The following is a 14313-nucleotide window of genomic DNA, read 5'->3' on the forward strand; positions in this document are numbered from 1 at the left end:
TCACCCATGACAACCATGGTCCTGGAGCATGCGTCCTCATCCAGTTCCCGGGGGAACTCCTGGTCAAGCTCTTGACTTTGGGTGGTAGGTCTGTCCCCTGTGTCGTGTTCTAAGGTAAAAGCCCTTAGATATTTAGTTCATCCACAATGGCCGCAGACGTTTAACATTTTCCAGACAAAAGAGGAAAATTTACTTGTGAACCTTATAAATTCCTGTTGAAGCAATATATCAAATGGAAAGGCAATTCTGACCAGCCATAAAGGTAGAAAATACTGGATCAGTAGCCCACGAACTTAGTTTCCCTCGCATTTGTATTTGTCTGGACTCAAGAGGTATGAAATACTAGATTTAGTTGCTATGCCTTAAACAAAAATGGCAGTTTCTACAGTAGCTCATCTCTTGGAGGGATTTTAATTTTGCACAATTGACTTATCGTTGAGATTCTCAATTCAGGAGCAATACAAATTTCTGAAAATCTGGTGAGCCTTTTTAAGGTAAGTATATCACAGAAATAAATTATTTCTGGATGTGGGCTGTATGTAATAGTTTTTCTGTGTTACTGTTGACTGACAGACTCCTTTCTTTCACTCCTAGTGCTCTGTGAAAAGTTGCATTACTGCCTTTCACGTCACCTGTGCCTTTGAGCATAGCTTAGAGATGAAGACCATTTTGGACGATGGGGATGAGGTCAAGTTCAAGTCATATTGCCTAAAACATAGCAAAAACAAGCAGAATTCACTGCCTGATGTTGATGAGAACCCTAAGAGCATGGCAGACCAGAAGCACACAGAAAGTGAGAAAACCAGTTTGCGTGCTCAGAAACTTAGAGAGCTGGAAGAGGAGTTCTACACACTAGTTAAAGTAGAAGATGTTGCAGCAGAACTGGCCCTTCCGAAGCTTGCTGTGGACTTCATCTATAATTACTGGAAATTAAAGCGGAAAAGTAACTTTAATAAACCATTGTTTCCTCCCAAGGAGGATGAAGAAAATGGGTTGGTGCAGCCAAAAGAAGATAGCATTCATACCCGCATGCGAATGTTTATGCACTTGAGACAGGATCTAGAGAGGGTAAGCACTTGAATGGTAAAGGCTTGAGTGTGTATCTGCAGGTGAGCTAGGTACTTGCTTTAAATGCTGCAATTTGGGGTGGGGAGGGAGAAATATTTGAAGTTTAAACATGTTTGTTTCTTTGCTTGTTGCTTATAGAGACGTAAATAGGACTACAGGACTTGCAGATTACTTTCAGGGTATCTTTAAAAGGAATGATTTCCTAAAACATCCAGGCAGTTGTATAATCTTGGTTTACAGTTTCCTATGATCCCTAAGTATTAAGTAACTTCTGAGAAATTAACTGTTGAGTTATAGGCTACAGATAAATGTACTTTTCATTGCTTTACAAAGGGAAGGGGTGTGGCTGCTTGGTAGCATGTGCCAGGAAGACACAGACAAAAAATAGTAGTATCTTGAAGAGAAGTTAGTCAAGCCACTGTAACAAAGTTGCAGTGGTTTTTGCAATTGACTAGTCATTTGATATTGCTACAGTCATTGCTCCTGTCTGTACTCTTGCATGAGTGAAAATGTTTTGTCAATTCTAACTTGAACATAATATTCTTAAACTGTCTTAATTGCATCTTAAAGCATTCTAAAATGTCTTATTGTTTGTAGGTGAGGAATCTATGCTACATGGTAAGCAGAAGAGAGAAACTAAAATTGTCTCATAGTAAAGTACATGAACAAGTCTTCAACTTGCAAGCTCAGCTCACTAACCAGGAGATTGCTGCAGGTAATTTATAAATACAGCATAACAGTAGAATCGTATCTGCTAAAGATTCTATACTTTCACTATGTCCCATGACACTTAATGCATTAAAAACTTCAAATCAGCAAGCTTAGGGAGTTCTTATAAGTATTGTTTTGGGGTTTTATGTTTACAGTAGATATCAATCACTAGGGTAACTAGGCACCACAGCCGTGTCCGTCAGTTAGGGATACTGCTCTATATTCCCTCTCCCCCCACTCCCACCCCACCCTAACATATCCTGCACCCTCTTGTCTCTCTCTTCAAGTGAAGACAGGTTTTTAGCTTGTTGCTCATTTCCATTGAAGGGAGTGTGCAACAGCCACAATATTCTCATACTCGTAAATGTTTCTCAACTTGAGACTTGCAATTTATATTCTTCCTTCTACATGTCTTATCTATAGAATCATAGAAAAGTAGAGCTGGAAGAGACCTCAGGAGATCATTTAGTCCAACCCCCTGCTCAAAGCAGGATCATCTCTGACTAAACCACCTCAGTCAAGTGCCTGTCTAATCCATTCTTAAAAACTTCCAAGGATGGAGATTCCAGAACCTCTCTGGGTAGCCAGTTCCAGTGCTTTACTACTCTTATAATAAAAACTTCCCTTACTGCAATTTAAGACCACTGCTTCTTGCAGTCTCTTGCAGCCACAGAGGTAGTCAAAACCTCCGTATAACCCCCCTTCAGGTATTTGAAAACTGTTATCAAGTCTCTCCTCAATCTTCTCCAGACTAAATAATCCCAGTTCTTTCAGCCTCGCCTTTTAGAGGTCTGGGAAACATGACTTAATAGTTTTTGTTCCTCACTGGACTCTTACCAGTCCGTCTGCCTTTTTGAAGTGCAGTGCCAAAAATTGGACACAGCACTCGAGGTGAGGCCTCATCACTGCTGAATAGAGTAGAAGAATCACTTCCCTTGACTTGCAAGTGATGCTCCTATTAATACAGCCTAGTATGCTATTGGCTGTTTTTGTAAGAAGACCATCTTATTGTCCTGTATTATCTCCAGGTCCTTTTCTGCAGGACAGCAGCCTAGCTGGTCATTCCCCAGTCTGCATTTGTGTATGCAGTTTTGTTTAGTTCTAAGTGTAGGACTTTGCACTTGTCCTTTTTATTAAATCAACTCTGATTAATTTTTTACTATTTCTCCAAAGTTATCAGTCATTTTGAATAGTAGGCCTTCCCTCCAGAGTGCCTGCAACTCCACCCAACTTGGTGTCATCTGCAGTTTTGCTAAGGGTTCACTCAGTCCCACCCTCCAAGTTATTAATGAGGATATTAAACAATACTGGACCCCGGAGAGACACAGGGGGAGTGCTGCTCATTACCTCCTCCCTGAATAGATGCTGAGTTATTAATGAATACTCATTGAGCATGGTGATCCAACCAGTTAAGTATCCACCTTACAATACTTCCACATAGACTGTGTTTCTTTTAGTGTACAAATGAGACTATTATGGGAAATGGTTTCAAAAGCCTTCCTGAGATTAAGGTGCATCATATCCACTGCTCTACCTCCATCCACAGAACCTATCTCTCTTATCATCGAAGGAAATCATGTTGACCAGGCATGATGTACTGAAGAATCCATGTTGGCTGTTTCTGATTCTTGTTCTCTTCCAGGTGCTTAGAAGTAGGTTCCTTGAAGACCTGCTCAATAATCTTTCCAGATATCAAGGTCAGACTGAGTGGTCTGAATCTTCCTCCTTCCCCTCCTTTAAAGGCGGGCATATATTTGTCCTTTTCCAGTCATCTGGGACCAAACACAAGTTCTGTGAATTCTCAAAACTCTCAGCAAGAATTTTACAAAGAAGGTAGCCAGTGGTTCTGAAATACTCAGCCAGCTCCTTCAGTATTTTAAGATGCATCAGGCCTGCTGACTTAAAAACAACATTCAGCTTCTCTAAATTATCCCAGACATGTTCTTCCACTATACTACGCTGATTATGTCCTCCTCTGTCCTTGCAGCATTTGTCAGTGGATAGTAGACCTTATTCCTGAAGACTGGAGTAAAAAGAACATTAAGTACTTCAGCCTTCTCTATGTCACCTGTTACTAGATTGCCTTCTCCATTCAGTAAAGGGTCTGTGCTTTCCTTGGTAGAATTTGGAGGGTTTTTGCCTGTTATCCCTTTTGCTAATTGCAACCCAGTTTATGCTTTGATCATCCTGATTTTCACCCTGTATGTCTATGTCACTCCTGTACTCTTCCCTAGTAATGTGACCACATTTCAACTTTTTCTAGGCTTTCCTTTTTAATTTTCAGCTTACTGAATAGTTCACTGTTTAGCCAGGCCAGACTCCTACACTTTCTATCCTTTCTTAGCACTGGGATAGCTTGCTCTTGTGCCTTTTTAATATGGTTTCCTTAACCCTTTCTCTTGGACTCCTGAATACTGTGAAGGACTCTGACTTGTAGTAATGGGAAGTTGCTGTCCTGGAACACTGATGTACCACAATCCACCTTCGCTGCTTTATTTTTCATGAAATAATGAGCATTACATTTGAACTGAGTTAGAGTATGTTATTTGGTTTGATGATTTGGAATTGAAAAATAAGTCATGCCTGCAGTATACAATAAAAAATTGGGAATTTTCATATTATGGGAATTGTTTTAATGTTAAGATTCCTAAGGTATCCTATAACCATTTAAAAAAAATTCTTCCATCTTCCCTCAAACTTTGAAGAAGTTTCATTTAATATAGAAGTTTCTTCTCCTTCCCCACTTTCCTCCCTCTGCCCCCTCCAGCTAATTAAGTCAGAAAAAAGTCATAAGAGAATAAAAGTACTTGGAGTATTTTTATGTTTAAAATTCCTATTAAATTAATTTTGAGATTTTTTTCTTTATAATATCTGACTACTATTGTCAAGTTAGAAGAGCTTGTTGACACAGTTATTGAGTGATTCTAGTGGATGTGTGCATCTCTAATATCAGGCAGCCTCTAATGTAGTTTGCTGGGTAAAGACATTTTTCAGGAATATAAAATTGTATGATTAAAAGATATAAAAGGTGGGTACAGTATTTTTAATAGAACTTTTAAAGCTTCTACATAAGTTCTACTTTGGATACTTTGGACTATTTTAGTTTATTGGCTTCTCCTTAATAGTAAAAGTTTTGTATTAACTGCTAGTCTGAAAGTTCTTAATGCACGCATCTCTTGTAAGCAGGGAAATTAGCTGACCTTAATATAACTCTTGTCTTTTTTTTCTGTTTCATTTAAATTATGTACTTTCTGTTTTCCCTATCTCAGGCCATACTCTGACAAGTGCACTGGAAAACACACTGTTTTATCCACCTCCCAGAATCACCCTGAAGTTAAAAATGCCTAAATCAGCACTGGGGGATTGCAAAAATAACTCACTGAAACCTGGCAACAGACCCCTTTCTCCTGACAACAATACCACTGTTTACAACAAAAGGAGTTTGCAGCTTTCAAAGGAGTCGTTTGAAATTAAAATGAAATCTTACTCAAGGTACCAGCATGACAACCGAAGTAACGGGCTGCTGGGAGGAATTAGCAAGTCTAGGAATGAAACCAAGGATTTAGGACCTGTACAGTTACCAGAGTTTCCTCGTGGGCAGCCATCTGGTAAACCATTAGCACTTCAAGCTGCTTTGCATGGACAGTCTTTGATTGGCAATGGAAAAATGCAGCAAGAGAATGCAAGACTAGTCAAATCCAATGGTTTAATGGGAAGGTCAGGGGATGTTATTCAGAGAGACAGCTCCAGCCAGACGCCATATGAACACGATTCTCTGCTCACTGCTCATTTGGCTAGTCAGAGCAGCTTTAGAAAATCCACCATAGAACATTTTAGCAGGTCCTTTAAAGAGGCAACCAACAGCTTGGTGAGGACCACAGAAGATCTCAGATGCTGTGAAAAGCCAACAAGAAGGCTTTCAACTAAAGAACGTTTGTGGAACAAGCAGGTTCTTGAAGGAGCTCCTTACCAAGACAATGATGGGTATTGCCCCGATTTGGAACTGAGTGACTCTGAAGCTGAAAGTGATGAGAATAAAGAGCAAGTCAGATTAAGGAGAAGCAGCTCAGAGAGGGGAAGCCCAAGTAAAGATTTTGGTCGAGATTGTCACAGTAGAAACAAAAAAAATATGATTTCTCACAGTTCAGTTCAAAGGTGATTAGAACCTTCTATGGGGGTAACTCAACCTTGGCATAACCCAGTGTGCTGGTGCAAAAGGGTTTCCGACTACAGCACAAGACCATGTTAGGAAGACATGCAGTAGGAAAGAGGGAAAGAGCAACTGGAGTAGTGTTACAGCTGTGAATTGGCTTGCCATTTTGAGGTGGTTAATCAAGTTTTTCTGCAAGGTCTTATGGAAATCAATGAGTTTTTTCAGGGTTAACATCTGGGAAAGGTTGGAGCAGTGAACCTTTGTTATTGCTCCAGGGAACTGCTTCCGTTTTGCCAGCTTTTGTGTAAGACAGTGCTTACAATAAATGATGACAGCTTTGTGTTGGAGACAGCTATTAAAGGAGTCCTTGCATTAATGTGTAACATGCTGCAAGAGACTAATGTGGACAGTGAAGCTGCATTCCCATTGCACCTGCAGTGTGGCCTTGATCCAGCAGAGCACTTAAGCATGTGAATAGTCCCATAGGGCGTTTATACACATGCTTTTTCGGTGCTGCGTATAAGTAGCAAAATGCGCGTCAGCATGAAGAAAATGGCAGCGTGCTTTTGAACTAAAACACTTTCAATGTGTTTTAGTTCAAAAGCATGCTGCCGCCATTCTCTCCACACTGATGTGCATTTTGCCGTTTATATAAATGTATGTGCCTCAGCAGCGGGCGCTTTTAAAGACGCCTGGTGCTGCAGCACAGGCATGTGTACAAATGCCCGTAGAGTTCAGTGGTGATACTTGGACACTTAAATGTAAAGCCCTTGTTTAAGCTCTTGGCTGGATTGGGGTTGAAGTGACTACTAAATGGAGATCTTGTTGGGCAGAATGTTTAGAACTCCAGTGATATTTGTGAACCCTTTTTCAGGGTGGAAGCAAACGTCACCAATGCTGCCAAACTTACTGACCTCTAGATATGCCCCCATTCTTTGCTCATGCTAAAGGTTGTGTTTCCCTTTACAATAATTTGCTTATTTTGTAAATATGCAACTTCTAGCGCTTCAATTTTTTAAATCTCTGTATATAACTGCTTGTTGTGGGATGCACTTGTAAATATTTTACCCAGCTAACAAGTACAGATGGATAATTTTGTGAATAGTGTTTACAAAAGTAGATGTACTACTTCAAAGAAGAATGCTATTTGACACCTAAATTTAGGCGATCATGGATGGTGCCAGGTCCCTCTTGAAACTGAGATTTCATATCTGGAGGCAGATATACCTGGTATATTTTAAATAAGCTGAACTAGGAATCTTTTTGTAGAGGCCAAAATTTTCAAACTTAGCTACTGAAGTACAAGTTTAGGAACCTTAACTTCTGGCATCTCGGTCTGAAAAAATGTAGCCAGCTGTTAATTGAAAGTACATTTTTTATTACTAGTGGCCTAAACTAAATTACAGTTAAGATGCTTATCAATCTCCAGTTAGTTGCTCCTTCCCAAACTAAAATGCAGTGCGCCAGTCCTAAAATTTGCCAATGCAAATTGTAAACTAATGTGGAAACAGTCAACCAACCACAAAAAATATCCTGTTTTGTTCATTACTGTACACGGCTTTGTTTTTTGAATAAAAATAAACTTACGTTTTTCAGATATTGTGTTAACCAAGAGATTAATTGCATTGTTCTGCTGAAATGCTATATATTTTTCAGTCATAAATGTGTAAAGCCCTGTCCCACATCAGGGGCTGGAATGGGACGTATGTTGCATAGAGCTCCACATAAAACTCCTTTGCCTTGTAGTAAATTTCACCTCAAAGACAGATATTTAACACCCAATGTAAAGAAGTCTACAGAATGCAAATTGCAGCTTCATTTTTCTTCTTTTTTTCCCTTCATAGTCCTAATTCATTTTGTGGATTTTAGTTTGGGAAAGCACAGCAAAACCTTTTTTGGATTATTTGAACTGGAAATTTTCCTAACTGCAATAGTTATCTACCTGGGTCTGGAGGACACTTCATTAATGAAATAAAAAAATATACTTGGCAGTTCTGCACTCTCTGCTTCATGCATCCTTATGATTGTTTTCTTTCACTTCTTGATTTTCTGTATATCTGTGTAATTGTCTTTCTAGAGGTGTATTTTCAAAATATTTTGCTGTAAATATGCAGTAGCATTTTTAGGTTTCCTTATATTTTCTTTTAATTGGAAATGCTTTGTGTTCTTAAGCCATGGGTAATTCAGAATGAGTAAGCAAATGCCTGTTCATTTGTACTCCAGCTCTGATTCTCTTAGTTCTCCTTCAATATTTATTATTAATCCTTTACTGGTCATGAAATTGTATGGAGCTCATCTTGGGAATATATTTATCTCAGACGCCAGCAGAACAGTATGCTCTTTCATGCCCAGTAGTTATATCTGTCAAAGGTTGGGGAAAATGGTGCTTCAGCAACTCCAGAGTCTCTGCTGTTTGGGGGATGCTCACTCAATTGTTTCCAGCCGGGGCAATAATCTTGTAGACATTTACAAGATGTTAATAGATACATGAAGGAGTTCTTGGTTATGTAGTTCTCAAGTACTGTCCCCAAAGTGCATTTGCTAGTTTTTACTGTGTGTTCGGTGGCTAACTGTTTGAAGTATTACCTCTTAACCTTATTTGTTAATTTTTTTGTTTTCCATTTTGTTTTTTATTTATATATATATAAATTAAATTTATATATGTGTAATTTATATATATATAAATTGAATTCAGTTTTCCAAGATGGACTCAGTCTTTTTCAGATATCCCCTTTTTACAAGTACTTTTTCATTAAATTATGAAACTAACAGTATTTTCACTTGTTGTGATTTGTTCAGAGCTTTATCCTTGGCCTGATAGGATGCTAAACTTATTAGTTAACCAAAACCAATTCTACTTCTATCAAGCATGATTTATTTTTAACAGGCTTGGCAGCATTTTAACAAGCTGGAGTTTCAGCAAGTCTGTTTCCTTGTAAACCTCTCGGAAGAGAGATGTCAAAGGTGGTGACTGAAGGTGCTTTGGATACTGAACTCAGCTGTATGGTACACAGTCTGTTTAGCAAATTATTTGCATATATCCAGGCAAAAAGCAGGCCATAACAAGCCTTAAATTGTGGGCATTTTCCCCTCATTTAATACAGTTAAATAAAAGGAAGGTAGGGCTGGGAATTGTAAGTGGGCCTTGCACCTTTATTCCTTCATACACAGCTGTAGGGATGACTGGTTCATATGGACTCAAAGTGCCATCTGGGTTTTCTATTCTTTTGTATCACCTGCTGCCACTGGCTGGCATTGTGGAGCACCTGGCTGCTGCTGAGCCACTTCCAGCCTTACTGCAAGTAGAGTTCAGAGAGCAAAGGACACAGAACAGGGGATGCCAGCCTCTGTGGGGCTAATCCTCAAAGCAGGATGGCAGAGCTGGCTTCACGTGCTTTGTTAGCTTTGTTCCTATTTTTTCAGATTAGGCAAATGGATAGTAAAGTGGGAGAAGAGACTTCTGAGGCTGTTGGAGGTGTGTGGTTGGGTAGAGATGCATCCTGGCACATCCTTAGCATGGGAAGAAAATACCTGACGGCAAAAAAATGGACGTTCCCGCAGCTGAGTCCCTACCATTGGGCTGAGGAGCCATGGCAAAGGTGGCGATGTCTTAACTGCCTAATTATCAGAGTCGGACATTGCAAGGAACTAACGAAGAAGTGGGGCTATACCATTGGTTCAAACGCCTGTGACTGGCACAGAGCCTCAGACTATGCAACGCCTCCTGCAGTGCCTGCTACTTGAAGGCATATGTACAATGAAAAATCTTGCCAAGTACAATAAACAAGCACAAGTATGTGCAAAAAATGGTCAAGTGTGGTGTAGAGACATGAGGGGAAGCATCATGGGAATATCTGGATGGGAGAGTTTGGGGTGGAAAGCTGTGTAGAAGTGAAGTGGGAAACATTCTCAATCTTAGGTTGAACAGGACAGCATTTTTCAACAGCAGGGAGTTGACTGAGTTGAGGCAGGATAGCTAAGGTGGCTTGAAGGATCTTCAGTGGGGAGGGAGATGCAGAAGGGTAATGGAGTAATTTACTAGGAGAACCTGTAGCATAAAATCTGGATGTATGGGGGAAGGTTGGGGACAGAAAAGCAAAATGTAAAATGGACACGATGATAAATGCCCTGCCCTTCATTTCCTAGTGCACCAAGGTTTTTTCATTCCTAGCTGGAAGGTGTATCACTTTTTCCCTCCTGCATTACTACCAACCTTCCTCGATCCCAACAAAAGACCTTCTGGTGACACCCATGACCAGTTCCAAACGTACGCTTTGAAAACAGGTTCCATGTCTAGGGTGAGAGGCAGGAAATGGAGGAGAGGGAGCAGATTGCAGCCTCAGTACCAATTTATGGTACAGCTGTTGTTATGAGTTGGGATTTTAGTAAACTGAGTTTAGGATGAACTTGGTTTCACCGTTTGCTCAGAAAGATTGTCTTCAGATGCTGACAAGCGCAAATAAAATCTGTCCTGTCCTCCCAGCATCATGTTTCCTGGAAATGCCCCTTTTTTGCTGAAGGAACAACTTTGTTTCACACTTGTTGGTATTTGTGCTTACAAAGCTCCTTTTGCACTAAGGATCTTAACTCTCAGAGGAAGATTTTAAATGTTAAAGTAGCTTAGTCTTGATTTAATACCTCTTTTGCTACACGTGTTTTATCTATATAGTTTTATACATGCTTTTATTGAACTGGTGAGCCTGGGGAGTGGTGCATGGGCATTTGGCAATGCCATAAACCCTTTTTCTAGGTCTTGCAGGTCAGAGTTGTCCAACCTGAAACCAGTTGTCTCTGTATTGAATCTTTCTCAGCCTAGCCCTTGTGAAGGTGTAACATTGGGGAAAACGGTGTTCTTGGGTGTCTGAATGAATCTCCTCCTGAATTGGGAGAAACATCCTACATTGCTTGCAGCCTGCTCTGTGACTTATGAGTCCAGGTCTGTCAGGTTTTTCTTCACCGATGCAGTCAAGGTAGTCCCCTAGCTTGATCTAATGCACTGCCCCCTGTAACTTCCCCCTCCAGTTCCTCAGGGTCTTTTAGGTGTTAGGCCTCCTTGGATCCTATGCTGGAACCAGCCAGATAACTCCTCTCCCAAGCTGGTGGATCATATGTTGTTACCCAACTCCTTTGATTAGGATGCTTCTTGAGGCTATCTTATCTTTATTCCTGCTCTACTTCTCTTGTAAGGCTCTGTGATGACCTTTAGTTTCCTCTTTCTTTAAGTATATAATCCAGACATTTTACCACTTTGTGGGATCCTGCCCCCACTGGAAGAAGTTCTTAGTGGGGTTACTTGGGGAGGTCCTTCATCCCCCCCCCTCCTGGCACTTCATCAGGCTAACATAGAACTAGTACAGAGAACCCACATTTTTGGTCATACAACAGTCTCCTGTGCTTCGTCACAGTTACACGTTTGGATGTAGAAGCTTAAAAAGCGGTTTCAAGAGGTATCATTTAGCTCTCCCTCTTGGTTACACACCTGGGTTACATGGGGAGTTTTTCAGGAATCCCTGCACTCCTGGTTGCCCCAGAACCTTTGAGTTTATACTTGACCTGTCACTCCCTGAATATCACCTCACTGGGCACTTTTACACATGTAAGTGCTGCAGCACCAGGCACTTTGAAAAGCACCCAGTGCTGCAATGCTTCCAGTTGTATAAGTGGTGAAATGCACATCGGCGCTGTGAAAGTGGCGGTGGTGTGCTTTTGAACTGAAATGCATAGAAGGTGCTTTAGTCCAAAAGCGCACTGCTGCCATTTTGTGCGCACTGATGCACATTTTGCCACTTATACTACTACATACAACGCAGCGCAGCACGTCAATTCGCATGCAGAGCAGACTCAAGTCTGCTCCGAAGCAGCACATCTCTGGTGCATCGTGGGATCATAAAGTATGTGTATAAATGCCCATTAACTTCTACTGGGAATCATTTGGGACGGTTTGCATGAACATAAACTGTGGCACATCCACAGTTGTCTGGGGTACAAAATCATCTAACTTGCCCACCTGACAGTACATCTCTCCAGCTTTGGGCCCCAATAAGTGAGGCAATAAAGCCTGTCTAGAGGAAAACCCTGTACCAAATACCATGCATCTGATGCTTCCGCTCAAACTCCTGAAGTCCCTGTTTCCAGGTCTCTGCTGCCTCAAGAAACATGATCTAGACTAGACTTATCCACAGCTCTGTTTAGAACATATACTCTGGATGTTGTGCTTTTGGAGCTGACTACCCTCAAACTGTCTCCAGGGAACGTGACCTTCTCCAGTGTCCCAGATCCCATTCTACCTTTCCTTCACTTCCCCGGCCTCTTCAAGTAATTTTGGCTTCTGTCCTGAGTCGTCATTTGGAACTGGCCCAGTGATGTTGAAAGCATAGCAAATGCATCACTTGGGCCTTGCTTATCTTTAGGGGATGTAATGCTCTTTCTGAGCAAGTCTGTACTAGCAGACTTTAAAGAAGCTGTGCATAACTCTTCCCCCCCACCCCCATCCTGCATTCCTGACACTTAACTCACTTGTTTTTGTTCTGCTAATGCTGGTTTTTACTGTAGTTTGTCTCTTGTTGCAAGGCTCCTACCTCAGTCTCCCACCTGTACCACCAAAATGCTATGGTCACTTTGCTAGCTTTATTTGCTACCCCTCCTCAGGGTTTTAGCCCATGCACTCCTACACGTGTTTTTACTTCTGGTCTGGGGTACTGGCCCACTCACTGGGTAGCACCTGTAATTCCTTCCACTGAAGTCCGGTCCTGCAAGGGTTTTCTTTGGGAGTCTGTGATGGATGCTGACTAAAAGGACTTGAAGACAGCTTCTTCAGAACCAGCCATGATTTTTTTTCCAAAAACAGTGTTAAACAAGGGCATTTTAAAGGGATAGCGTACTAATCCTACCCAGCCTTTAACCTATTTATCACTAGCTGAGGCGGGCCTTGGTTTTCCCTACGTGAATTGGGAGAAGCTGTCCAGTTCTCTGTGCATCTTCCTAGCCTGTCAGGTCTTTTTTTTACTGAAACACCCTAGCCTAGGCAGCCTTCCCTTAACTCACTCTAGCTCCCTTTTTCTCACCTTAGGCCTTTTTTTGTTTTTGGTTGTAGCTGTGTTGGTCTAAGGGCACAGGCAGGCAAGGTTCTTTGGTTAGATGTGATATCTTTTTATTAGACCAACTGAGTAGTTGGAAAAAATGTTCTTGGCAACCTTTTGAGTGCAGTCACCCTTCATCAGTAATAGGGAGTCTCTGCTGGTCTGAGACTCCAAGGAATGAGAGAAGCTAAAAGTGTGGTAGGGCGTCAATGAAAATGTAAGTAGGTAGAGATAAGCAAGACAAAAGGTAAAGCAGGGGAAATAAGCAGGGAAAAAAAAGTTTGGAGAGAGACAACTGATAAAATACAAAGTGGAAAAGTCTGTGAAAAAGGGAATAATTGGAGATCAGGAAAGCAGGAATGGGAGAAGCTAAAAAAGTGACAGGATGTTAGTGAAAATATAAAAAGGTAGAAATTAGAAAAACTTAAGCTTGCTAAGCACTTTTTTCCAACTACTCAGTTGGTCTAATAAAGTTCTTTGGTTAGATGTTATCTCTTTTGCCTGCCTTAGGCCTCTTTGAAGTTTTAGGTCTCCTTTGATCCCAGGCTGAATAGACCCAGCCAGGTGACTTCCCCACTCCCAGCTGATGTCCCCCAGCCACTGCAATTTTAACTTCTTTGTGCCTGGGTCCCCAGGGCTGTCTTACCAATGCTATCATTTAACCATTCCTGTTACATTGTTATGGAAGCACTTTTCATCCTCCTTTGGTTTAAATATGTGTGCAGGCAAATAGCAATGCGCCACTGGATAAGGAAACAGCCACACTTGATATTCATAAAACACTGTTTTCCCTCTTTGTCCCAATGTAAGTACACGAAGTACACCATAGATCATTCTGTTGTGCCAAGCCAAGCAAGTCACCTAAGTATGTGAGAAGCAAGGATTTCTGTATGTTCTATTGGACCAACTATGTAGATGGGATAAACTTTGACAAGCTTCCAAATACAAGATATCAGTCAGGTCTCTGATCACAGGAAACCAGGTACAGCAAGTGAAGTGCAAGATAGGGGAGGGGCTGAGCTGAGAGAGATTCTCTGAGGAGTCCATCTCACCTTCCTTTTGTGGAAAGAATTCAGGACTTGGATCAACTATAATGGGCCATAAATCCAATATCAATGTTTAGTTCCTGGTGTCCAGTGAGCTTGTGAAGTTTTGTTCCCAAGTTTGCTTTTTAAAGGTGTTCAGTAGATTTCCCTTGAGCAAGGATAATGAGGTCAGGGAGGGAGTGGTCGTTCTGTGAGGAATGTGCTCCTAATGGTGAGTATATATCCCCGTCCATATCTTTTTTTTTTTTTTTTTTTT

The 14313-nt window shown here is 41.1% G+C and overlaps 1 protein-coding gene across 4 annotated transcripts in view; it reads left to right on the forward strand.

The window, feature by feature from the left end:
* The window catches only part of JADE3 (jade family PHD finger 3), a 131886-nt gene extending 118435 nt beyond the window's left edge, over nucleotides 1-13451 (forward strand). For 3 of the 4 annotated variants that reach the window (XM_019525035.1, XM_019525036.1, XM_019525037.1), the window contains 3 exons: nucleotides 595-1068; nucleotides 1666-1783; nucleotides 5049-9741. In XM_019525035.1, the coding sequence (XP_019380580.1) occupies nucleotides 595-1068; nucleotides 1666-1783; nucleotides 5049-5938 (1482 nt within the window). In that variant the 3' untranslated portion in view covers nucleotides 5939-9741. Of the gene's footprint in view, nucleotides 1-594; nucleotides 1069-1665; nucleotides 1784-5048; nucleotides 9742-13440 lie in introns of those variants that run through there. The other variant, XR_002098986.1, reaches the window with a different exon arrangement.
* Nucleotides 13452-14313: the final 862 nt, after the last annotated feature.

The sequence above is a fragment of the Gavialis gangeticus genome, unplaced genomic scaffold (genome assembly GCF_001723915.1).
Source record: "Gavialis gangeticus isolate Ggan-Ray unplaced genomic scaffold, GavGan_comp1, whole genome shotgun sequence".
Lineage (NCBI taxonomy): Eukaryota > Metazoa > Chordata > Crocodylia > Gavialidae > Gavialis > Gavialis gangeticus.